This window comes from Neovison vison, chromosome 5, assembly GCF_020171115.1.
Source record: "Neovison vison isolate M4711 chromosome 5, ASM_NN_V1, whole genome shotgun sequence".
Taxonomy (NCBI): domain Eukaryota; kingdom Metazoa; phylum Chordata; class Mammalia; order Carnivora; family Mustelidae; genus Neogale; species Neogale vison.
Genome location: NC_058095.1, coordinates 67343687 through 67370316, shown reverse-complemented (window position 1 = coordinate 67370316; position 26630 = coordinate 67343687). Strand labels below are relative to the sequence as shown.

Below are 26630 nucleotides of genomic sequence, written 5' to 3'. Positions count from 1 at the left end.
AGTTGTGTCTAGTTAATCTCTGCATATTTTAATCCAAATATGGTAAAGGGAAGGGCTAAAGAAGGGAGTGTCCCTATAATAAACAGGGCTCTGAACTTGTAACAGAATATTAAATTATACTCCACTCACGAGAACTCTGCACTTTGCACTTTGGTTAAAGTCTCGTTTAAATTTAAATTTCTAAACTTTTCTTAAGAAATTAAGTTTTATTTGATCTCCTCTTTTCTGAATTGCAGAAATCAGATAAAACTACTTGATAAAAATGACTTCTTGTCATGTTACTAAAGATCCTATAAAAAAGGTTGCTATCTTTGGAGGAACTCATGGGAATGAGTTAACAGGAGTATTTCTAGTCAAGCACTGGCTGGAGAATGGCACTGAGATTCAGAGAACAGGGCTGGAAGTAAAACCATTTATTACCAATCCAAGAGCAGTGAAGAAGTGTACCAGATATATTGACTGTGACCTGAATCGAGTTTTTGACCCTGAAAATCTTGGGTAAGGCTGTATTTTGTGTTGTCTGCATGGGTACATGTATGGGGATGTGTGTGAAAAGTGGTACATGTGAGAGAATATATATGTGTACCACATGATATACAAATCCGTACATATAATTGCTGTTATGAATAAGATCACTTTCACTTTTAATCATACTATACTATGAATTTCTCTGTGACCTTAACTGGGCATTCACATGCTCTCTTATAAACTTTTGAAAGCATCAGGTTGTTCTTAACTGATTTTCTTTTTAAATGCATTCTGTAAAGACTGAGACAAAAAATGACAATGGTTTTTATTTTTAAGCCATATCTTTAAAGAAACAGATTTAATGGTCTTAAAATTTATTAGTGTTTGGCCACTACACTTGCATACATATATGTTAGTTTTCTAGGTGGTTCGCCACTATGTGTTTATACCACTATGTTTATGGTAGTACATAAAGTTCTAGTCAAGAATATTGTAACATTTCAATTAATATTTAATGAAAAATGTGAATAAATGCCCGTCATCAAAAAAAAATATATAAGGCCACCCTGTGAAATGAGGAGTAGATGTACTGGCTTCAGTGGTGGATCACTGAGAGCTAAAGATACTTCACCTGCATTTTCTGAATTTAAATTGCAACTGGCTTATAATACATTGCACACAATATACAATAATAATACTCTAGGTATTAGTTATGATACATAATATAAATAATAAGTATTTTGCCTTTGTTTACAACTTTGTAGGTCCTAGTGTATATATAGATATATAAGCCTCTTAGTATTATTTGCTTCTTATCACTTTCTTTTATTTACCTAAAAATATTATTAAACACCTACTCTTTATTGGGGCACTGTGCCAGGTATCGTGGGAGTACAAAACTATGTACAAAATGGTTTTTCCAACATCAAGTAGGAAGACTACTAAGATAGAAGACATGCAGAGGAACAACAAATACAGCACTGATTTATGTACACATTTTCTAATAAAGACTAAATTCAGTTTAGAGTTTCTTAAATATAATCTCACAGCCAATCAAAAGATGGTTATGACTTTTAGTTCAAGTATTCCTCACTTTATGAAATAGATATTTTCTTTTTTTAAAGGTTTTTTTTAATTTATTTGACAAAGAGATAGCACAAGTAGGCAGAGCAGCAGGGAGAGGGAGAAGCATGCTCTCTGCTGAACAAGGAACCCAGTGTGGGGCTCGATCCCAGAACCCTGGGATCATGATCTGAGCCAAAGGCAGCTGCTGCATCAACTGAGCCACCCAGGAGCCCCAAGCAATAGATATTTTCTAGGGAAAATATTAATTAGTTATGTTCTGTGAATCAAATAATATTTTTTACTGGCATATATTTTAATTTTAGGAATACTTTATCTTCGTGACTGAGCTTATGTTGATACAATTAAGGTATATCTAGTCACCTAAAATAGCTTTTAACTAACTCTTATAAGAATTTGTTGAAGAATAACTCTTTTAGGCAACTTCTCAAATAACTCTGAAATGAACAGAGGTGAGTCTTCTTATTATGACCACTCGATAGTGTACATTTTCAATGAGAGCAGTCTTTTAAATTAAATTCATTTTCTAGTTCTTATACTTGAATACTCTTCAGAGGCTAGACAGTTCTCTGTCAGGGTAGTTATAAAACTTATAGATAAGCTAATTACATTCTCCAGTCTTCCCTCTCCCAAATCTGTTCCTTTTCCTGTATTTACCCTCTCATTGATGTCACGAGTCCCCACCAAATCTCCTATGGAAATCAACTTGGAACCTTCCCTGTTCCTCAAACCCCATGTCTAGTAAGTCACTAAATCTTCCCACTTATTCAAGTATTGAATATTATGCAAATCCAATCTTCCTCTGCATTCTCAATCCCTTAGTTTATTTCTTCTGTGGACAGTTAAAGTCGCCTCCTAAAGAATCTCAGCATCTAGCCCTACTCCAGTCCTTCCTGCTATTCACTCATAGGGATCAACCTGACCGGCAAATCTTTTTTGTTTTTTTAAAGATTTTATTTATTTATTTGACAGACAGAGATCACAAGTAGGCAGAGAGGCAGGCAGAGAGAGAGAGGAGGAAGCAGGCTCCCCGCTGAGCATAGAGCCTGATGTGGGGCTCGATCCCAGGACCCTGGGATCATGACCTGAGCTGAAGGCAGAGGCTTTAACCCACTGAGCCACCCAGGTGCCCCCCGACTGGCAAATCTTATCATGTCTGTCCTCAGCTGAAAATTCTTCAAAAATCTCCTATCCAGCACAGATTTAAGTAACTTAGTATTGTTGCTGTGCCTTTTTGGAGTTTGCCCTTGCGTATTGTTTGAGCTTCATCCCTTGGGACTCCTCCTATGAGACCTGGACCCCAGGCGTGAAAACGCAGTGTCCATTGTCTTTTAAGACTCCAGTCCTCAGCTCTGAGCAACTGGGTGGAAAGTGATGCCAATTATTCACCTGAGGGAGAATTAGAAGCAAATCAGTTGGGGGTGGAGGAAACTCGCAGTGTTGTTCTCTGAATTAACTTTTAAAACACATATCTGGGTGGCTTAATTGTTGGGTGACTGACTCTTGATTGAAGCTTAGGTCATGATCTTAGCGTTCTGGGATAAATCCCCACGTCGGGCTCCATGCTCAGAGGAAAGTCTGCTTGAGATTCTCTTTTTTCCCTCTTCCTCTGCTCCTCTGCCCTAAAATAAATAAATAAATCGTAAAAAAAAATAAAATAAAATGCTTATCTATCCATCAGGAACTTTGTTTGGTTGCCTATAAAAACCTGAAAACAGTGGCTTAAATAAATGTTTTCTTTTTCACAAATAAGTGAAGAGGTTGGCAGTCCAGCAATGGTTGCAGTGGTTCAATAATATCATTAGTGTCACAGGTCTCTTCTGTCTTCCCACTGTACCATCCTTACTATGAAGCTTTTGTCCTTCGTGATTATATTTCAGCAGAAATTACCCAGGTTCAAACTGTAGGTCCCTTGATGATACCAACAAAAATAGTCAGGGAACAGAAATAGATGGAATTACAGAGAAGTGGTTGAATTAAACCATTTCTTAATGAGGAATAATAAACTTATCATCCTGTACAGTAAGAAAAAAAAAGTATCCTAAAGAGTAAGAGGAGATACTCATTTGAGAATTCAATAAAAACTCATCCCAGAAAAAAACATATATATGCATATACCTGCAAAATTTTGCATTTTCTTAGAGCTTAACAGACGTTGTAAAGCTTGCCGTAGACCACTAGTGGTTCCCTGATCTCTATCTCTAATTAGATAACATGATCACCTAAGTTTGACTATTTTCATGCACTAGAAAATCAGTGAGAGGAAGAAGAAATTAAATGTGTGTTTGATGGGGTAGCCCCATATAATAGCCCAGTGCACATAACTTTTTAAAAACTGTTGATTAAATTAATGAATAAATTTTGTTCAACATTGAAGTCAGATGGTAAATTCTATTTGAAAGGTCTTTTCTGGGATCAGCCACATAAGTGAACTATTATTTGTGAGCAGACCAGTGTACCATTACATAAAATCAAATGGAGAAAAAAAAGGAATTTTTTTATTTATGAAGTTTTCAGATAAGTTCCACTTCCCTTACAGATTTTTTCATATTAAAGGTTTGGCAACTGTTTCCTTATACACTATGTTCTTATTAGATATTTATGTTATCTTGGCCACAGATGATGTTAATCTTGTTCTTTCTGCTAATAACAGCAAAACAATGTCAAAGGATTTGCCATATGAAGTGAGAAGGGCTCAAGAAATAAAACATTTGTTTGGCCCAAAAGACAATGAAGATTCCTATGACATTATTTTTGACCTTCACAACACTACTTCTAACATGGGATGCACTCTTATTCTTGAAGATTCCAGAAATGACTTTTTAATTCAGATGTTTCATCATATTAAGGTAATGTCAATGTTATTAATTTATATGTTAGTATAGTTCCTGTACTTTTACACCAATTGTAGGTATAAGAAAACCAGAAAAGGATCAGGAGATGAGGGAGTGTCCAAGAGAGATGAGGGAATGAGAAGGACACTAGAATAGAGACAGTGTTGACAAGCAGGACAAAAGGTGAGGAAATGAGTAAAATAATAAATACAGTGAATAAAATAATGAGACCGTTGTAGATACTTGTGTCTATAAAATTATAAATCTTTTATCCAGACAGCCACCAAGTCATGGGCTATTTGGTAAAATTAATACCAACGTTTACATTGGTGTGGTCGAAGTAGTTCAGTTCTAGTTTTAGGAAGCTCAAGAAATAGTCATTTAATGTTGACTAAAGGTCAGTGTTAAAAGGAGTGGCTCTTTTTATTTCTGCCTTTGTCTGCATTTGATTCAGATACCCCTGCACACATCTCTTCTTCTAGTACTTGATAAAGTTAATCATTTTTTTTGTCGACCCTGTAGCCCTTTCAGTTAATAATTCTTTTATTCCTTTAATAAAACCTATCTTTCTTAACTCGTTTTACTATAACTTGACCTAGTTATTAGTTTAATAACCAGGAAAAGTCGATGCCAGATCTTGAGGAAGAAAATTACCAGTTTACAAGGCAAGTAGCACCATTGAACCTTTCATATGGTCCTCAGTCTACCCTATCCTTGCTGTCCCATAGCAGTTCATTCTCACAGACCAAGAGTGCTCTGGGATTCAGTGTTCTTTAGGGAATCTACTCAGAGATCCCTATCCCAAATCTCACAGTCTTACTTAAAGTTAATCATTTTAAGGCTCAGAAATTTACAGGATGAAAAATTCAGCAATCGTGCCTATAGCTAGAGAATTGCTAAACCACAGCAACACCACAAATAATAAACTCTATGTTTATTTCTGTGTAATGGGTACTCTTCCTTCCAGAGTGCTAGTATGATCTAGTGAAAGAGTTTGACCCACAGAGCCAGGAGAACCTAGGTTTATAAGTGTCTTTTTCTTCTTCTTCTTCTTCTTTTTTTTTTTTTTTTTGACAGATAGCGATCACAAGCAGGCAGAGAGGCAGGCAGAGAGAGAGAGAGAGAGAGAAGACAGCAGGCTCTCTGCTCAGCAGAGCGCCCAATGTGGGGCTCAATCCCAGGACCCTGGGATCATGACCAGAGCCAAAGGCAGAGGCTTTAACCCACTGAGCCACCCAGGCGCCCCAGAACCTAGGTTTATAATCCTTGCTTTCTTACTCACTAACCTTGGACAAGATACCCCACTCCCAAAACTGTGCTTTCCTTGTTGTATAAAATGGGCATAACAGCACCACTTACCCATATGGCTGTTAAAGCCTTTAATGAGAAGTATTTAAGTATTTAAAGCATTTACCCTCAAACCTAGCATACAGTAAAGAATAATTATTTTCATGTCCCTTGAGTTTTTGATAATAAGTAGATAGTAGTTCTGGTTGGAGATCATATTGGAGCAATTCTTTGTTGCTTATTGAAGGGGGAGTCGAATGCTCTGGTTGTCAAGTGTAGAAGCAGCATGGCTGACATTGTCATCAAAACCTGGAGGAATTTCTTGAATTCTCACTCAGATAAGTGGAGGTGGGGGAAGTCACCCAACATCTACACAGACCTGGACTATAGGGGTGGAAACAGAATTCATTATGTGACCAATACAAAGCTAAATAGTAACTGTAGCCAATGGTTTATCGATCTTATTGATTCTTTCAAAAAACCAGCTTCTGGTTTCATTGATACGTTCTACTGTATCTCTGCTTTCTACCTCATTGATCTCAGCTCTAATCTTGATTATTTCCCTTCTTATGTGTGGAGTTGGTTTGATTTGTTGTTGATTCTCCAGTTCTTTAAGGTGTAGAGACAGCTGCTGGTGTGTTCTGGATTTTTCAATTTTTTTGAGGGAGACTTGGATGGCTGTGTATTTCCCCCTTAGGACCACCTTTGCTGTATCCCATAGGTTTTGGACCAAAGTGTCTTCATTCTCATGGGTTTCCATGAATTGTTTCAGTTCTTCTTTGATCTCCTGGTTGATCCAAGCATTCTTAAGCAAGGTGGTCTTTAGCTTCCAGGTGTTTGAGTTCCTTCTGAACTTTTCCTTGTGATTGAGCTCAAGTTTCAAAGCATTGTAATCTGAGAATGTGCAGGGAATAATCTCAGTCTTTTGGTATTGGTTGACCATTGGCCACACTAATCCAAAAGAAAAGAGAGAAATCCCAAATTCATAAAATTGTGAATGAAAAGGGAGAGATCACAACTAACACCAAGGAAGTAGAAGCAATCATCAGACGTTATTATCAACAGTTATATGCCAATAAGCTAAGCAACCTAGATGAAATGGATGCATTCCTGGAAAACTATAAACTCCCAAAATTGAACCAGGAAGAAATTGACAACCTGAATAGACTGATATCTAGTAACGAGATTGAAGCAGTCATCAAAAACCTCCCAAAACACAAGAGCCCAGGACCTGACGGATTCCATGGGGAATTCTACCAAACTTTCAAGAAGAAATAACACCTATTCTCCTGAAGCTGTTTCAAAAAATTGAAGCAGAAGGAAAATTTCCAGACTCTTTCTATGAAGCTAGCATTACCTTGATCCCCAATCTAGGCAAAGACCCTACAAAAAGGAGAATTTCAGACCAATATCACTGAAGAATATGGATGCTAAGATTCTCAACAAGATCCTAGCAAACAGGATCTAACAGCACATTAAAAAGATTATCCACCATGACCAGGTGGGATTCATTCCTGGGCTACAAGGATGGTTCAACATTCCCAAATCAATCAATGTGATAGAACAAATTAATAAGAGAGGAGAAAAGAACCACATGGTCCTCTCAATTGATGCAGAAAAAGCATTTGACAAAATCCAGCATCCATTCCTGATTAAAACGCTTCAAAGTTTAGAGATAAAGGGAACATTCCGGAACTTCATAAAATCTGTCTATGAAAGAGTCATAGCAAATATCATCCTCAATGGGAAAAAGCTTGCAGCCTTCCCGTTGAGATCAGGAACACGACAAGGACGCCCACTCTCACCATCTTGTTCAACATAGTATTAGAAGTCCCAGCAACAGCAATCAGACAGCAAAGAGAAATAAAAGGTATCCAAATTGGCAAGGAAGAAATTAAACTCTCTCTCTTCGACGATGACATGATTCTGTATATGGAAAACCCAAAAGACTCCACCCCCAAACTACTAGAACTCATACAACAATTCAGCAACATGGCAGGATACAAAATCAATGTACAGAAATTAGTGGCTTTCTTATACACTAACAATGAAAATACAGAAAGGGAAATTTAAAGAATCGATTCCATTTACTATAGCACCAAGATCCATAAGATACCTGGGACTAAACCTAACCAAAGAGGTAAAGGAGTACTCGAGGAACTACAGAACACTCATGAAAGAAATTGAAGAAGACACCAAAAGATGGAAGACCATTCCATGCTCTTGGATCGGAAGAATAAACATTGTTAAAATGTCTATAGTGCCTAGAGCAATCTATACTTTTAATGCCATTCCAATCAAAATTCCACCAGTATTTTTCAAAGAGCTGGAGCAAATAATCCAAAAATTTGTATGGAATCAGAAGAGACCCCGGATCGCTAAGGAAATGTTGAAAAACAAAAATAAAACTGGGGGCATCATGTTACCTGATTTCAAGCTTTACTACAAAGCTGTGATCACCAAGACAGCATGGTACTGGCACAAAAACAGACACATAGACCAGTGGAACAGAATAGAGAGCCCAGATATGGACCCTCAACTCTATGGTCAAATAATCTTCAACAAAACAGGAAAAAGTATACAGTGGAAAAAAGTCTTTTCAATAAATGGTGCTGGGAAAACTGGACAGCTATATGTAGAAGAATGAAACTCGACCATTCTCTTACACCATACACAAAGATAAACTCAAAATGGATAAAAGACCTCAACGTGAGACAGGAATCCATCAGAATCCTAGAGGAGAATATAGGCAGTAACCTCTTCGATATCAGCCACAGCAACTTCTTTCAAGATATGTCTCCAAAGGCAAAGGAAACAAAAGCGAAAATGAACTTTTGGGACTTCATCAAAATCTAAAGTTTCTGCACAGCAAAGGAAACAGTCAACCAAACAAAGAGGCAACCCACAGAATGGGAGAAGATATTTGCAAATGACAGTACAGACAAAAGGTTGATATCCAGGATCTACAAAGAACTCCTCAAACTCAATGCACACAAAACAGACAATCGTATCAAAAAATGAGCAGAAGATATGAACAGACACTTCTCCAATGAAGACATACAAATGACTACCAGACACATGAAAAAATGTTCATCATCACTAGCCATCAGGGATATTCAAATTAAAACCACATTGAGATACCACCTTACACCACTTAGAATGGCCAAAATTAGCAAGACAGGAAACAACATGTGTTGGAGGGGATGTGGAGAAAGGGGAACCCTCTTACACTGTTGGTGGGAATGCAAGTTGGTGCAGCCTCTTTGGAGAACAGTGTGGAGATTCCTCAAGAAATTAAAAATAGAACTTCCCTATGACCCTGCAATTGCACTACTGGGTATTTACCCCAAAGATACAGATGTAGTGAAAAGAACCATCTGTACCCCAATGTTTATAGCAGCAATGGCCACGGTCACCAGACTGTGGGAAGAGTCAAGATGCCCTTCAATGGACGAATGGATAAGGAAGATGGATGTGGAGCATAACAAATAGCATGGAGGACAAGGGGAGTTAGAGAGGAGAAGGGAGTTGAGCGAAATTGAAAGGGGAGGTGAACCATGAGAGACTATGGACTCTGAAAAACAATCTGAGAGTTTTGAAGGGGTGGTGGGTGGGAGGTTGGGGGAACCAGATGGTGGGTTTTAGAGAGGGCACAGATTGCATGGAGCACTGGGTGTGGTGCAAAAACAATGAATACTGTTATGCTGAAAATAAAGTTTTAAAATTTTTTAAATAAATACATAAATATTAACTGTAACCAGCAGTGAAAACAGAAATAACCAAATCCATGCAGAAGGAAGAATTATTTCCTGTACTTCAATCACGGTCCTTGAGAATTGTTTAATGTATCTTCTACCCAGAAAGCTATGCAGGATTCAATTTTATATGTAATTCATTGGTGTGTTTTCAAGTTATAATAATAACACTGAATCTTAGAGTATTTCATAAAGCTGTCTTGCTAATCTTAGCTGATGTGGTAAAACATATTGAAGGCATTATTGACTCTCCAGTGGAAAAGAGAACAAAGCAAATGGTCTTTGCGTAATAAGAAAGATGTTTTAATTTCTTTTCAGACTTCTTTGGCTCCATTACCCTGCTACGTTTATCTTATTGAACATCCTTCCCTCAAGTATGCAACCACTCGTTCTATAGCCAAGTATCCTGTTGGTAAGTCATATTTTCCATTGTCACAACTGCCCAAAATGTATCCTAGGTGAAACTCTGAGAAAATTATTTTTTAAGAATATTTATACCTATCTTGCTAATTATTATGGCTTATAACTATGAATTAAAAAGCAAACTAACTCCAGACAGGCTCTAATGATAACAAATGTCTTCAATTTCATTAAGCAGCTTTCTGCATTCCAGGAGAGAAACAGTGAGCTGAAGGAACTTCAGTCTTTTATAATGAGCAGTAAACATGCCTATCTTTTGTCCCTAGAAAGAGATCATCCCCATTTTCCAGGACTGTTCACTATACAAACATTCTTAAAAAATAATCTGGAACCAGGGCAGTCAGTGTCTTGCTGGGAAGACATGCAGAAACACAAAAGACCCATGAAAAATCTTGTGTCAACATTCTTTTTAGCACCTGCTTTGCATTCATGTCTCCCATAAACTGTTTGCTATCCATTCATTTGTTTGCCCTTAATGTTACTTGGCTGTGAATTCATCTTTGCCTTCTAGCAACTTCCAACATGGAGGTTTGCATACTCGGTCTCTTTTTTCTGTATTCCACTCTCTTCCTAAGTGACCTACTAACATAGTTGTTTGCAGATATACTACGATCATTAAAATTGCTATCACAACTTAAAATCCTTTTTTGTTAGATCTCAGATGGTTTTAACCAAGAGTAATTTAACTTAAAACAACTTGTTTTTAAGTTAAAAACTTAAAGTTTTTTAAGTTTAAAAACTTAAAGTTTTTTAAGTTAAAAACTTAACAATATGAGCAAATTTAAAGTCATCCTCATTATTTATTCAGTTGTTGATAATTTGGTGTAAAATCAGGGATCTCCTGGGGCAGGCTAAATATCCAAGTATAGGTAATTATTTGAAACGAACCAAATGCTTAACAATAAAGGATGGAGAGCCTATTTCTCTGGGACACCAAATAAATCAAAAGATTTCCACACTTTGAAAAAACAGTCTTGGTTTCTGATGTTTGTGGGCCAGTGCTGCTCTTAGCTAGAACAAATATCTACCAGTATGTTTGGTCCTAAAAAATAAAACCAAATCTTTCAAACATTTTAATATGACAGAGAATTGAGATCATCATAAATAGTTAGAAATACCCTGCAATTTTGCTATTTGGAATATTTTTATATCATCCACTCATTGGGGGAAAAAACACTTAAGATCAGAGGGAAAACTATCTGCAACTCAACATTTTATTTTATTTTTTTCTAAGATTTTATTTATTTGGGGGAAGATCGCAAGCAAGGGGAGAGAGAGAAGGAAAGGAGAAGCAGACTCCCCGCTGAGCTGGAAGCCAGATGTGGGAGCTTGATCCCAGAATCCTGGGTTGATGACTTGAGTTGAAGGCAGCCCCTTAACTAACTGAGCCACCCAGGTGCCCCTCAACATTTTATAATATATCTATAACTTTTGCTCATAGAAATTTGCTTTAGCTATTATTGACCTTCTACAAGGACTCCTTTTGCATTCTTTTGCCAAGGCACCTAAACAATGGCAGGATCATTCCAGATAAGCTTTATTCCAGAAAGAAGCAGTTTGCTTCAGCCAGCCTTAAGCTCATTCCTAGGATCTTCTTCATTTTCTGTCTGTATCTCTGTCTGTCTGTCATGTGTGCGTGGGCATGTGTGCATGTGCGCACACGCACAGAAGAGAGACTGAACAGAATTTTCTAACTGTCCCAGGTAGACCATGGCCTCATTAGGGACTCAGAAGATTTAATTTTATGACCATTACTTCTTCAGCTCCACTCAGGACTATGCCATGGCCGTTTTCTACAAATCTAAACATTCTTCTCTGACACAGGATCTTGTGTCAAGATTAATTGCTGGTTTAGAAAATAAGGCCGCCCTATTATCTTCCACTGAAAATCAGAAAGGGAAAAAACTGTCAATAACTAACTTCTGGGTCAAATACCCACTCCTAACCATCATATCTTCTCTCCACATAGGACTGCCCCACACCACACCTTCCATCTCCCCCTATCTTCCCCCAGAACAAGGAAATGTCGAATAATTTTTGGCTGCAAGAAGCTCAAATGGCTTAAGCAATAAGATAAATGTATTATTTTATGTAACAGGTCAACAGCATCATGAAGGGCTAGGTTCTTCTAGACTAGAAAGTCTACCATTGTTAGCATTTTTTTAGCAGCCCCATGGCCACAAGATGTCCACTGTAATTTTAAGCATCATATGCCAACAAGATAATATCTAGCGAGTGAAAGAAAATTCTTGGAATCTCCCCTGCAGACCTTCTATAATAACCACTTGATTCGAACTCGGTCACATATCCATTCTTAAATCAATCACTTAGGGTAATGGGAGTACGCTAATGACTTATATTATTCCACATTTACACCTGAGCTGGAGAAAAGTTCCCTTAACTGGAAGATTGGACACCCAACCAAAATCAGGACTCTGTTAATGGAAGAAGGTAGAATGGCTTTTGGATGGGCAGCCAACAATGTCTTCAACAGCACAGATGTAGACATGTCCTTGAACATGTTTTCATACATCTGTACAAATCATTTATACACAAGATGCTTACCTTGGCCACACTTATACCACATACTTAAATATATGCCCAAATGTGTATACAAGAATGCTAAGCATAGGGGTGCCTGAGTGGCTCAGTGGGTTAAGCCTCTGCCTTCGACTCCGGTCATGATCTCAGAGTCCAGGGATAGAGCCCCACATCTGGTCTCTGCTCAGTGGGGAGCCTGCTTCCCCCTTTCTCTCTGCCTGTCTCTCTGCCTAATTGTGATCTATCTCTCTCTCTCAAATAAATAAATAAAATCTTAAAAAAAGAAAGAAAGAAAGCTAAGCACAACAAATAAAAAATGTTGAGATCGGGGCACCTGCATGGCTCAGTGGGTTAAGCCTCGGCCTTCAGCTCAGGTCATGATCCCTGGGTCCTGGGATCAAGTCCCACATGGGGGTGTCAGAGGAGGGTGTCCTTGCTTGGCGGGGAGCCTGCTTCTCCCTCTCAAATAAATAAAGTTCTTTTAAAAATGTAGATCAAATACAGAAAGATTGTGTGAATGAAGAAATGAGAGAAGTGAATGAAAACAGAATGGGTGAAAAAGAATGTATATGAATACATATGAATCATCTGGAAGAGAATGGATGATATTATACTTGGTAAATGGTTTAAAAGTGGAGGAGGTAAGAACTGAAGGAATAACTGTGTTGGAGGGATAACTGTGGGTATTGGAGGGAACAGGAGGGAAGTGACTAGGTATTTGGTATAAGATTGGATTGGCACTCGGGGTACCTGGGTGGCTCAGTGGGTTAAGCCTCTGCCTTTGACTCAGGTCATGATCTCAGGGTCCTGGGATTGAGCCCCGCATCGGGCTCTCTGCTCAGCAGGGAACCTGTTTCCCCTTCTTGCTCTGCCTACTTCTGATCTCTCTCTGTCAAATAAATAAGATCTTTAAAAAAAAAAGATTGGATTGGCTAGAAATGAAAAATAAATACAAATTTATCTTAAGGAAAACTAAAACTGTCACACTATCATGTCAGGATGTGTTGTTATGTAAGGGTAAGTAAGAATGTTGCTCTAGGGTCACATGGATTGTCATGTTGACTTACATCCATGGCTCTAGATTTCTGTGACTTAAATAGATGACTTTCCTCCAGTCAAAACTAAATATTAGGTCTATGACAGTTTCTCTTTGTGGCCATTTATTATTTTGTCAATATGAATTTGTCTACTCTGTTTATTAGGTTATGATATTTAAGCATTTTGACAATATTGAAGGAAATTTGAAGAAAAATGACCCCAGGATTTTACTATTCTAATATAACTCTTTGATATTTTTCCATGTTTTTTCCCAGTCTTGATTCATTATGCTTATAGCATGTACATGCAGATGTTCTGCTTTTATTTTTTGCCTAACCTTGTCTCAAATATTCTCCATGATGCTACATGGTCTATCTTTTTAATAATTTTAATGATGGGATTATAGATCTTTATACATTAAAATGATCAATTTTACAATGTGTTGTAATACTCTTTGTATAAATGTGACTATTTCCCCTTTTGTACCAAGGTATAGAAGTTGGTCCCCAGCCTCAAGGGGTTCTGAGAGCTGATATTTTGGATCAAATGAGAAAAATGATTAAAAATGCTCTTGACTTTATACATAATTTCAATGAAGGTAAGCAAGAGATAAGAACTGTTTCCTTGTTAGTGTATGTGTGTGTGTGTGTGTGTGTGTGTAAAGAAATCAGAAAAGGGAGCTGAAATGAGCACACAGTGACTTAACCACTGAACACTGAAACAGCAATTGTCAAATTTACCATGCCCATGGTAGTAGATGATTTTTAAAAATGTTATTCACTTCATGCAACATGGGGGCTTAAGTGGGTAGGAGAAGAATCCATGAAACAAGATGGGATAGGGAGGGAGACAAACCATAAGTGACTCTTAATCTCACGAAACAAACTGTGGGTTGCTGGGGGGAGGGGGGTTGGGAGAAGGAGGGAAGGTTATGGACATTGGGGAGGGTATGTGCTTTTGGGTAAATTGGAAGGGGAGATGAACCATGAGAGACTATGGACTCTGAAAAACAGTCTGAGGGGTTTGAAGTGGCGGGGGGGTGGGAGGTTGGGGTACCAGGTGGTGGGTATTATAGAGGGCACAGCTTGCATGGAGCACTGGGTGTGGTGAAAAAATAATGAATACTGTTTTTCTGAAAATAAATAAATTGGAAAAAAAAATGTTATTCACTTCAGCCATTCTTCAGTGATCAGAGTAGACAGTTAAGAAAAGCAGCTACTAAATAAAGCTCTCCAAATAAAATCCTAATTTTCTAATTTCCAGTTTAAAAAGCAAATACTAAGAAATTAAACGTATAAAAAGTAAACATATAAAAAGATGTCCAATATTACTAGTTATCAGAGAAATGCAAATTAAAATGAGAAACCATTTTCTCCCATTAAAGTGAAAAAAATATTAAAATCTGATAATATTAACTGTTGGTAAGTGTATACGAAAAGAGGATGCTCTCATCCCTGCTGGTTTAAATTGGTAAGGGTACTTTAGAGATAATTTTTACAGTATCCACTTTTTAAAATACACAAATCCTGTGATCCAGCATTTCTAAATCTCAAAGAAACACAAACACATGCACACCCAATACGACATACACAAGGGTAGGTGTCAGTGCCATAGTAACAGCAAAACATAGAAATGACCTGTATGTCGGTCCATTGGTGAACAATTAAATAAACTAATGTGGAAAGATCTTCAAAATATATTGTCAATTATAGAAAATAAGCTACAGACCAAAACATGCAGTATACCAATTTGTTTAGAATAATAATAATAATAGTAATAAATGCTTGCTAGAATACACCTACACATATATCTTAATACACAGGAAAAGTTCTAGAGGAAAATACACCAAACTGTTAACCACGATTATTGGAGAGGGGAGTAAAAAAACAGATTAATTTTGTTTTTGTTTTCAAGGTGAATGATGCATTCATTTATTATTTGTGTAATTAAAAATAATTAAATGGGGCTGGTGGTAGGGTGGTATATGGAACTCCACTGTCTGCTCATTTATTTGATAAACCTAAAACTGCAGCAAAAAACGTCTTATTAGTTACTAAAATTACTAAAAAAATGAACTTTTTTTCTTTCAAAAGAACATTTTTTAAATTTAAGTTCAATTAGCAAACATAAAGTACATCATTAGTTTTTGATGTAGTGTTCACCAGTTATCCCATCCCTTCACTCCCCTGCCTTCTGCAACCCTACGTTTGTTTCCTGGAGGGAGTCAGGAATCTCTCATGGTTTGTCTCCCTCTCTGATTTTCTTTAAAATTTAAGAATAAAGTATAATTAAAACCAAAGAGACCTGAAACTAATATAACACTGTATATTAATTATCCTGGAATTAAAATTTTAAAAACTTAATAAAATTTTAAAAACTTTTGGGGCACCTGGGTGACTCAGTGGGTTAAAGCCTCTGCCTTCAGCTCAGGTCATGATCCCAGGGTCCTGGGATCGAGCCCTGCATCAGGCTCTCTGCTTGGCGAGGAGCCTGCTTCCCACCCCCCTCTCTCTGCCTGCCTCTCTGCCTGCTTGTGATCTCTGTCTGTCAAATAAATAAAATCTTTTGAAAATTTTTTTTAATTTTTAAATATTCCTTAAAGAAAGAGAGAGAGAGAAAATCCTATGGAAATAACTATTCCAGAAGGCTGAATCAAAAAACCATAGGATCATCTCTATAGGCGCCAAAAAAGCATCTGGCAAAACACAACGTCCTCTCATGATAGAAAGTCTCAACAAATAGGGTACAGAAGGGACCTACTTCAGCTTACTAAAGGCTGTATGTGAGAAGCCCATAGCTAATATCACCTCAACAGCGAAAGGGTAAAAGCTTATTCTCTAAAATCAGGAACAATGGGGCGCCTGGGTGGCTCAGTGGGTTAAGCCGCTGCCTTCGGCTCAGGTCATGATCTCAGGATCCTGGGATCGAGTCCCGCATCGGGCTCTCTGTTCGGCGGGGAGCCTGCTTCCTCCTCTCTTTCTCTCTGCCTGCCTCTCTGCCTGCTTGTGATCTCTCTCTGTCAAATAAATCAATAAAAATCTTTTAAAAAATTAAAAAATAAAAAATAAAATAAAATAAAACCAGGAACAAGAAAAAAAAATTGTTGTGGAGTTGGTCATTATAGTGACAAGCCTGGAGAATAGTTCAGTGTCATGGGGGATATAATTCCTTAATGTCTGATTGTGCACCCTACTTCAATCACAGGAATTTCTTTTCTGCTTTAGGACTCCAAAGTCATAAAGACTGAAAATCAGATTTTTACCACCTTTGTCTGAGGACAGGGTCGATAGCATTGAATGGACCTGGTATTGGGAAGGCCACCACTAATTTACAAGACACCCTTCCAATAATAAGTGTGGGACTACAGTATATTAAGAAATGATGTACCAGGTAGAAGGCCACAAACCTGACTGAAGAAACATGGTTTCCAAATCAGAGTCCACAGAATCCTACTCCAGGGGTGGTGGTCTCCTAGCTGCCCACTCGCTCTGGGACAGTTCGAGGACAGTTGCTCCAGAGTAGTTCTACTGTTTTATTGCTCTTCCATGTAACATTTCACTTAAGCAAAAGATTCTACAGTTCAGAAATGTTAAACCACTATAACTTTTTAGTTTGGTGGATTTTTAACTAACATGGAAAGAGCACAATTACCCAAAGAATGCTGACAAAGAGATAACCAACCACCTAGAGAAAAAGCTCTAGAAATGTGCAGAAGAGCTCCGTCCTTGACTCTGTGCTACTCAAAATTGTCAGTAAGTTGGATAAAGATATATGTGGTCTCTCTCCTGCATTGAATAAACACCACTTGGGGAACTGTGAATAAATTCTGAGTCCATATTAGTGGTTAGCCAAGGAGTAAATTAAGAATGCTAAAAGGTTTGAAAACCAAAATAAGAGTAATCCCTAAGACACACACAGAACTTGAGTTTACAAAGTACCTTCACATAGAACCTCATGAATGTGACCATGTAGGAGTAGTGAATAAGAATATTTAGATCAGCAAAAGAAGAATTTATATTGGAGATTTAAAGTGTTATATTGGAAAGCAATTAGACTTGTTTTGTGTGACTGAGAGCACAGTAGAATCAGTGGGATAGAGTTACCTACGGACATAAATTTCTAATTAACAACACTGACCACACTTTGTGAAGCTGTCCAAGCTAGACTAAGATGACCACCAGTGGGCCAGAAAGAGATGGAGAATACTCAAGCACTGATGAAGTTAGGCATTTGAGCCTCCTTCTGACTCTGAGATTCAAAGTAGCAAAAACAAGCTACTTTATTTTCTACCACTTTTACATTTACTCCCAATGAACCTTCTGCTTTAAAGATAGGACACCTAGGTTGGGGTACCAGGTGGTGGGTATTATAGAGGGCATGGCTTGCATGGAGCACTGGGTGTGGTGAAAAAATAATGAATACTGTTTTTCTGAAAATAAATAAATTGGAAAAATAAATTAAAAAATAAATAAATAAAGAGAGGACACCTGATAAGTTTCCATCTTCCCCTGAAAGGTGGGGTAGATTGTAAAAATGGCCACAAATTCTTTCCTTCTCTGCGTCCATGTTCTTACAATGTGCTTTTTTAGATCCTTCTACCAAGAAATGGAGTCTATTTCCCTTTGTCCTGAATCTTACATGTTTTGTGCCACAGAAGAAATTTGAAAGGGTCTTGCCTCTGGGGGTTTCTCTCTTGCTCCCCTTGCCAGTATGTGGATCAGCCTGGCCTAGCCTCTTAAATAATGGAAGGTTATGAGGCAGAGGACTCAGACACCCTAGCTCTAGCCAATAGGCCTGTCGGATGCCAGACATGAGAGTAAGACCACCTTAGATCATCCAGCCCCCAGCTGACCTGCCAGCTTACCACAAACACATGAGCAAGCCAGTCAGAAATCAGCAAGCCAGCCTAAATCAGACAAACTGCTCAAACAACCCACAGAGTCATGACTAAATTGAAGGTCCTTGTATGACACCATTGCGTTTGGGGCAGTGTGTTAAGCAGCAAAAACTAACTGATACAGAAGTGATCACAGGTTACCACATTCCAACCCTGGATGCACTTTCTGCTCTAAAGACAAAAGAAGGTTTTTCTTTGAGTTGCAACCATAGTGCACTCCGAGCCCTATGTTGGATGAAACTTCATCCTGTTTACTCAAGATTGCCTGGTATACGTGTACACTACTTCTTTTCCAAGTTTCTGGGCTGTTTGATGTTGCTGCATCTTTGGAAGGAGGACCACACTGTTGGAAGGTTGCCTATTTCCCTATATCTCACAGTACTGTGTTAAAAGAAGGGGCACAATGCTGAAGTCATCTGACCTGCTGGAAGTCCTAATGAGGTTGTGCGATCATAGAATGTCAAAGCTGGAAGGAACCTCCAAGATAAGATCATTCAAAATCTGCATTTGATACGTGAAGAAAGTGAGCCTCAAGAAGTTAAGTTTCTTGCTCAAGATTACACAGCTGTATTAAAGCCTGGGTATCTTGACTTCCATCCCAGCCCCTTTTTCTCCCACACTGGCTTCTCAAGTCCTGTTATCTACTTCTATCCATTAGTGTATTTATCGAAAATATACCAATAGGAGTAGTTTAAGAACTTCTTTTGGCCAGATGTTGTTTATGAATATCCTTAACTAAAATGGTATGTTCTTGTAACTGTCTTCATTTTTTGGTTGTTGTTGTTTTTCCCTTAAAGTGTCAACTTCCTTTTTTTTCAAGAGGCATTTTTAGGGGGTGGCTAGGTGGCTCAGTGGGTTAAAGCCTCTGCCTTCAGCTCAGGTCATGATCCCAGGGTCCTGGGATCGATCCCCGCATCAGGCTCTCTGCTCAGTGGGGAGCCTGCTTCCTCTGCTCTCTGCCTGCCTGCTTACTTGTGATCTCTGTCTGTCAAATAAATAAATAAAATCTTTTTTTAAAAAGAGGCATTTTTAGTCACCAAATATAAATATTGTTTTCACCATAGGGAAAGAATTTCCTCCATGTGCTATTGAAGTCTATAAAATAATGGAGAAAGTTGATTATCCCAGGAATGAAAATGGAGATATTGCTGCTATTATCCACCCTAATCTGCAGGTAACATTTACTGTTTCTTTAAAGTATTCAAAATAATGATGCTCCACCTTCCGATAGAACTTTATAGTTTATAAACCATTTTACATACTGTTCTCAAAAACCCTACAGTATAGGTAGGGTATTCAGACCTTCATTCAGTAAATATTTACTGAGTAGATCCGTGCTGGCTCCGGGGATACACAAATACTTTTGTGGTATTTACAAAGCAGATACACTAAATGCTAAACTGTGGTTTAGAAATCAAGATAACCAGATGCTATAACAGAATAATGATGTAGGGAAGAAGGGATCAGGCAAGGCCTCTCAGGGAAGGTGAAATTCCTGCCCAAGTGCAATGGGCAGGAATCAGTGTATCTATTTTAACTTAAGAAAACTGAGGTTCACACAGGCTTCCACTTATGGAATGGATAAGTCACAGGGTAAAAGGTAGAACACGGGAATATGGTCAATGCTATTGTAATAGCATTGTACTCTGACAGATGTAGCTATGCTTGGGGTTAGCATAGGATAAAGTATAAACTATGCTGTGCTCCTAAAACTAGTGTAACACTGTGTGTCAACTACATTCAAAAAAAAATTTTTTAGGGGCACCTGGGTGGCTCAGTGGGTTAAGCCGCTGCCTTCGGCTCGGGTCATGATCTCAGGGTCCTGGGATCGAGTCCCACATCGGGCTCTCTGCTCAGCAGGGAGCCTGCTTTCCTCTCTCTCTCTCTCTCTCTCTGCCTGCCTCTCCATCTGCTTGTGATTTCTCTCTGTCAAATAAATAAATAAAATCTTTTAAAAAAAATTTTTTAAAGAAAACAGAGTCTCAGAAGTTAGATCTTCCCCATAGTCTGTAGCTATCCATGGCAAATCTAGAACTAGATCTAGATCTAGTTCTTTGCAGTTTGATCACATTGCTGCCACCTCCCTGCGCTCCGTCTGAGTAAGTTAGAGCAAAGCATTCAAATTTCTTCCTTTGCAATGTTTTCATCCACATTCTTCACTCTCCTCAGAACCGTAGTATCTGTTCCTTGTCTGGCTTGATCAATTACGGCATAGTTAAGGGAGAAGAAAAGGCTCTTCGGAGAGTTGAAAGCTGGGAAAGGCAAGAAAAAGGTAGAAAAAAGGAGGAACAAAGATTCCAAAAAGCTAAAACATCCATTCCCATTGTGAGTACCCTACTCACCCTTAGACATCAGAGATGGAGGAGACCTGGTGGATTATCTAATGTGGGGCTTTCAGCTCTGGCTACACATTGCCGAGAGAGCTTTTGAAAAATAATGATGCCAGGATCCCACTCAGATAATCTGATCTTGTTGGCCTGAGTGATCAAGTGGAGAACCACTGATCCAGTTCAGATTCCTATTTAATGACCCTAATACTAGTCATCCAGACTTACAACTTTAAAAAGTAGCCTGCCCAAAAATACAAATAATTGGAAAAAATTGTGCTTGGTGACTTTGTGGGATCCAGGTAGACAGCAGAAGGAACCTTGGGCAGTGATTTAAAGGAAAGAAAAATAGAGAGTGAGGGAGAAAGAGGAAGTCCTACAGATAACAAAAATAGCAAGTCCAGAAACAGAGGCCAAGATGTTGATGTCCTAACTGACTACAACACAGGATTTTTTAAAGAACTTTTATTCCTCGGGGATCCTTGAATAGTACAAAAATCATCATGGGGAGGCCGAGAAGTGAGGCAGAGAATAGTTAACAAACAGGGTTAGTGGTAGGTGTTGAAAGGAAGGTTAGTGTTGTTCTCTGATGGCTCTGTATCCTACAAGGAAAAGTGATTCATTAGTTATTGCAGAAAATATATTTGAATGACTAAGCCTATTCTGGGCCCTGAGATTCAAGATAGACAAAGTCCCCCATGGAGCTTCCATACCAAGCAAGGGAAAACACACCATGAATAAGTAAACAATACATAAACCAGTTCATTTCAAATTGTAATGAGTACTATAAAAGAAATAAACAGAATAATAGAGGCTAGCAGATGGTTCATATTAGATGAAATGGTCTGAAAGAGCCATCTCTGAGATGATGGCATTGAAGCTGGATCCTGGACCACAAGAAGTCAACCACGTGAAAACCAAGTCCAAAGGCCCTGGGGCTGGAAGAAACTTGGAGTGTTTGAGGACCAGCAAGACCAGTGTCAGTGTAGAGTAGTGGGTGAACAGAGAGGACAGTAGGTCCTGGAGCTAGAGATACAGTCCAGGTTTTATGCTAAGAGTGATGGTTCTTAATCAGCATGTTCACTGGAGTGACCTCAAGGATGTACCCCCAAATGCTGGGAGCCCATTACAAAAGCACCAATACAGTGCTTCTCAAACTTAGACCACAGGAGGCGTGCCTGGGTGGCCCAGTGGGTTGAGCGTCTCTGCCTTCATCTAAGGTCATGATCTCAGACGTCTGGGATCGAGTCCCATGTCAGGTTCCCTGCTCAGTTGGGAGTCTGCTTCTCCCTCTGCCTACTGCTTCCCCAGTGCTTTCTCTCTCTGTCAAATAAATAAATAAAATCTTAAACAAAACAAAACCTAGGCCACAGTAGAATCACCTGAGGAGCTTTGAAAAACCTTGACTCCCAGGTCCCATCCTCGGAGATTCTGATTTAATTCATCAAGGTGGGCACCGGATATCAGTTAGGCTCACCAGGTGATTTTCCCCTGGCTCCAGTCTGGGTAGCCCTGCCTGACCTTAGCATCACTTGCAGGTGTGGCAAAGCAGCTGTGTCACTTGTTCCAGAGGCACATCTCTGGCTGCAAATTACTGGTCCAGAACAGCTTTTCACACGCTGTCCTACAGAGTCACCTGGGGCTTTGAAAAACAAAACCAGCCAACAGGGAACTCTATAGTGAAGCGAGGGAAGGGTGTGATGGAATCATGCACCTTCATTCCATATTCTGTGCTAACCTGACTCTCTACTGTATATATCCCAACACATAGAACAGTGCATAAAAATGAATAAATTTTACTCTCTGTAGATTTTGAAATAAATGTTTTAAAATTAGTGCCACCTGAGCCCCACCCTTGAAATTCTAGTTTTATGTATCTGTGGTACAGGCAGCCCTTCTCCTCATCTGTATTTTGTAAACATCCCAGGTGATTATAGTCGTGGTTGAGAAAATTGCCATAATGCAGTGCTTCCCAAACTTTAATTTTGTGCATGTAAATATCTGGAGATTTGTTAACATGAAGATTTCAATTTAGCAAGTTTGCAGTGGGGAATGAAATTGTGCTTTTCTACTAAAATCCCATGTGCTGCTGGGAGATGTTAGAAGTGCAGACTCATGGGCTCTGCCCCAAACCCATAGAATCCAAATCTGCATTTTAACAAAATCCATACAGCACCTGGAAATATGTCAAAGTTTGGGAAGAACTGGTTTAGGGTTACTGTGGTGTGACAGCATTGGGGTTTGAGGGCTCAGAGGTCCAGATCCCTGGTGTGGGACATTTCAGATAACTCAGTTTTTACCACAGAATACGCTCACCTTATCCTAGATTTGCCCCAGCCCACCCCTACTGTCTATGCTCAAAGCCCATCCAAGTAGAATCCTTTAGCAGGCAGGCACAATGGTACCATTTTCACATCCCCAGCAGTATAATGCCCAGCATACTGAAGGGTCTTAATGGTATTTCCTAAATTTTGCTGAACAGGTAGAATATACACTTAGAGAGACACATGTTATTTTTGTCCTTTCATACTCTAAATCTCCTTGGCAACATTCAAGACAAACTTGGTATTGAGGCAAACTCTAATTACATGTATCAGTTATAAAAATTAAATGCGAACTCTTAAAACTGCAGCCCAAAGTAATGGTTTGGCCTCAGTTTAGTGAGATCATGGTGTGCTTACTAACACATCTGTCCAATATCTCCTTATTTATACGGTGCTGCAATCTGTTAGTTGTCTAGAGCCTGGCTTAAACCTTTAAAAACAAGGGAAAAAATCAAATGTAACTTACGTTATTTTGTTTCCTGAGAGGATCAAGACTGGAAACCGCTGCACCCTGGGGATCCTGTGTTTTTAACTCTTGACGGACAGATAATTCCATTGGGCGGAGACGATACTGTGTACCCAGTGTTTGTAAATGAGGCTGCATATTATGAAAAGAGAGAAGCTTTCGCAAAGACAACCAAACTAACACTCAGTGCAAAGAGTATTCGCTCCTCTTTACATTAGGAATCACTTGTAACCCCCTGTGTACAGTATCTCTACTAGTTTGTAAGCTCTTGAAGGGCAGGATCGTGCCTTCTTCAGCTTCATACCTGTAGCACCTAGTCCAGTGCCTTGCACACAGTGGGCATTGAGGCAAATTTTCTGAATGAATGAATGAATGATGAGTACCTTTAAAAGTATCATATTGCATAGGTAGCTTATTCAGAGAGGTGCATTTCTTATTTCTGCATAGCTCCTTATATATTACACTTGGATAGTTTAAGATTCTGAATAAAACCACCTTTAAATTCACATTTCAAAATTGAAATGGATATTATCTTAAAAAGTTATTAATTTAAGCATAGAATTAAACGTGTTTTCAAGTAATGTATAAATGCTACTAGAAACTAATGATGCAGAGTTGGCTATTTTTAAATTTTTCACATTTGAATTAATGATAATATATTAAGTATCCCATCTGTAAAGTTTACCAATAGTTGTGATATCCATAGGAGGTTTTTAATTGCTCTTTTGAAGATGAAATGTGAACAAGAAATGAGAGCTGATTAGAAACTGAATGGACCTCTGTCCACAGAAAGACTGTAACCCCCACACAGCATCGCTGTTCTCACATGGTTGCTTGTTCCACGCTGACCTCCGGGAGTGGGGAGCCTCTTCCAGACATCTCACAAGCACCTTGGGAAGCTAACATCCCTTCCCAACTTGGGAAAATCTGGAAGAGGCATAGTCCTCCAACTGTCCCTTCTCAGTTTGAAGGAATGCACTTGCTTTTGTCCCCAGCCAACACGTGAGGAAGTCTTTGGGCTTCTACAGCATAGGTGGTGAAGACAGAAATAGCAGAGGGCACTGGACACTAGTGGAAATGTGAGCCAAACTCATGTCTCTTATCATATGCTTTCTTTCAAGAAAGTGCCCATGACTGAAGTGCCCAAATCCCTCTCCTCTCTTGATTTTTCTCCTCAGAGTTCTCCCTCTCCCGCCAACCCCTACAGGAACCGTGCCTGTCTCCTCTCTTAGGCCCCCACGGCCAAGTTAAAGAGAGTTTTTATCCTATGATTTGGACCCAAATGAACCCTTGTTTATGGCTTCAAATATATGTACCAAAATCATACTAATATTATTGGAAAAAAAGATTCATATTCAGTGTTTTATAAAGTGCAAGTAAACTGTTTCTAAATTTTTCAGCACGAATATTTTTGTACTCTGCCAAAATGATTTGTATTGAACTAAACTGTCTTCCTTCTGAATTCTGAAGTAAAAATTCAATTTATCAACGAGCTTTCATACATAACAAGTTTTACCAATCTTCCTTCCCCCACTGTGAAAATGTCTTCTGTTTTATGTCCAAGTCCAGTTTTTCTGGGTCAGTTTTTTCCAGATGTAAATGTTGACCAGAGTCCTTCTACTCTTCCATCAAATGTTAGTCACCTATAAAATTTTACCAATGCAAAGTCTTATTTATTCTGACTCAGTATTTACTGAATTCAGAGTTTCTAAATTTGATGTGATTTTTTAAAAATCTGGAGCATAGTGCTGTTTGGTTTTAGCCACTTTCAGTTTTGTTCTGTTTTGATTATTTCTAACAGTCTGCACACTCGGTTTTTGCATTTGTAAAATGGGGGTGATCATAATAGTGTCCCTCTCTTGGAATTATTATAGAGAATAAGTGGGCTGATACAGACAAGTACGCAGCACAGTGCCCAACACAGAATAACAAGTTATTCAAGTTCAAATTCCTAATACAAGAGGCCTTTTATGATTTATTATTCTCTCCCCCACAACCTCTCTAGATGCTTTGTCTTTCAGGTCCTCTCTGTTCTAGCCCGTTTCACATTGTTCTATTCCTGTACGCCTTCACACAGACTGGCCCTTCCACTCAGAATTCTCTCCCTCCTTCCTCTACCCCTCACCCCCTGTCGGCCCTCGCTCTAGCTAATTCCTCCTCTTCCTTCAAAATGCTCCTTAACTCTACTTTCATCTTAAAGACTTTTTGGCCTGCCCCTTTGTCCCTCTCTGCTTTCATCCCATCTTGAAGACATTACCGATATCTCTTCCAGTGTCTGCAATCTGTAAGTGCCCAGTAACGTTTAGTCGCCTGAGTGTGCTTAAACATCCCTTCCCTACTGAAGTGTCTTCATATCCCACCAATGTCTTTGCCTTCTTTCCTTCTCTCCCAGCCACTCCCTAAGTATGCCCATCACTCTCAATTGGAATTCACTTCATTGTACACTCTTCAGACATTACTGTGTCCCACAGGATGGTGGAGAGAACACATACCCTTTTAAGCCTGCAACCCCATCGCAAAAACAGGGGAATGTTCAGATTTAACCATTCCTCTCTGTAAAGTCTTTTAGTAGCTTCCTCTAAGCTTGATATGAAAGCTGAACATGTCCTATGTGCTCTGGCCTCTGCCTACCTCTCCAGCCCTATTTCATGTCACTTGTCCCTTTGTTCCCAGCAGTTTGGCCACACAGATTCCTCCAGCCTCAGCTGCATCAAGCTCCCTAGCACCTTAAGGTCTTTGCCCACGTTGCTCCCTTTTCTTGAAGCCCCTCCCACCCACACACTCCCTTTACCTGGCTGAGACGTATTCTTAAATGTGACCCAGGCTAGGCTAGCACAACAGACTAGCATTAACTAGTAAACCTCAGAGAACCTGGACCCATGGCCCAAGAAAAAAACATTGTGACCTTTACGTATCATTCCATGTCTCTCCAAGTCTCAGTTTCTCCACTTGTTAAATGGGGATATAACACTCATCAAACCTATAACACTGTGTTATTAAGAAAACCAGTGTGACAGGAAAAGCTTTATAAATAGGAAATATATCATCTTAAAGGCTTAAATTGCAAAATACCTTTTGGAAGGTAACTTGGTACAATGTTGAGAACCATAATACTGTTCATATCCATTAACCTAGACATCCCACTCCCAGAATATATCCTATTAAGAGGGGTTTCCACCCTTTTCTATCA

The 26630-nt window shown here is 38.9% G+C and overlaps 1 protein-coding gene across 1 annotated transcript; it reads left to right on the top strand.

Annotated features, from left to right (window-relative positions):
- The first annotated feature begins 114 nt into the window (after window positions 1-114).
- Window positions 115-24932, top strand: ASPA (aspartoacylase). Its single transcript, XM_044249241.1, has 6 exons — window positions 115-498; window positions 4205-4400; window positions 9746-9839; window positions 13917-14024; window positions 19388-19497; window positions 23461-24932. The coding sequence occupies exons 1-6, from the start codon at window positions 263-265 to the stop codon at window positions 23656-23658; spliced, it is 942 nt and encodes a 313-aa protein (XP_044105176.1). The 5' UTR covers window positions 115-262; the 3' UTR covers window positions 23659-24932.
- The last annotated feature ends 1698 nt before the right edge of the window (window positions 24933-26630 follow it).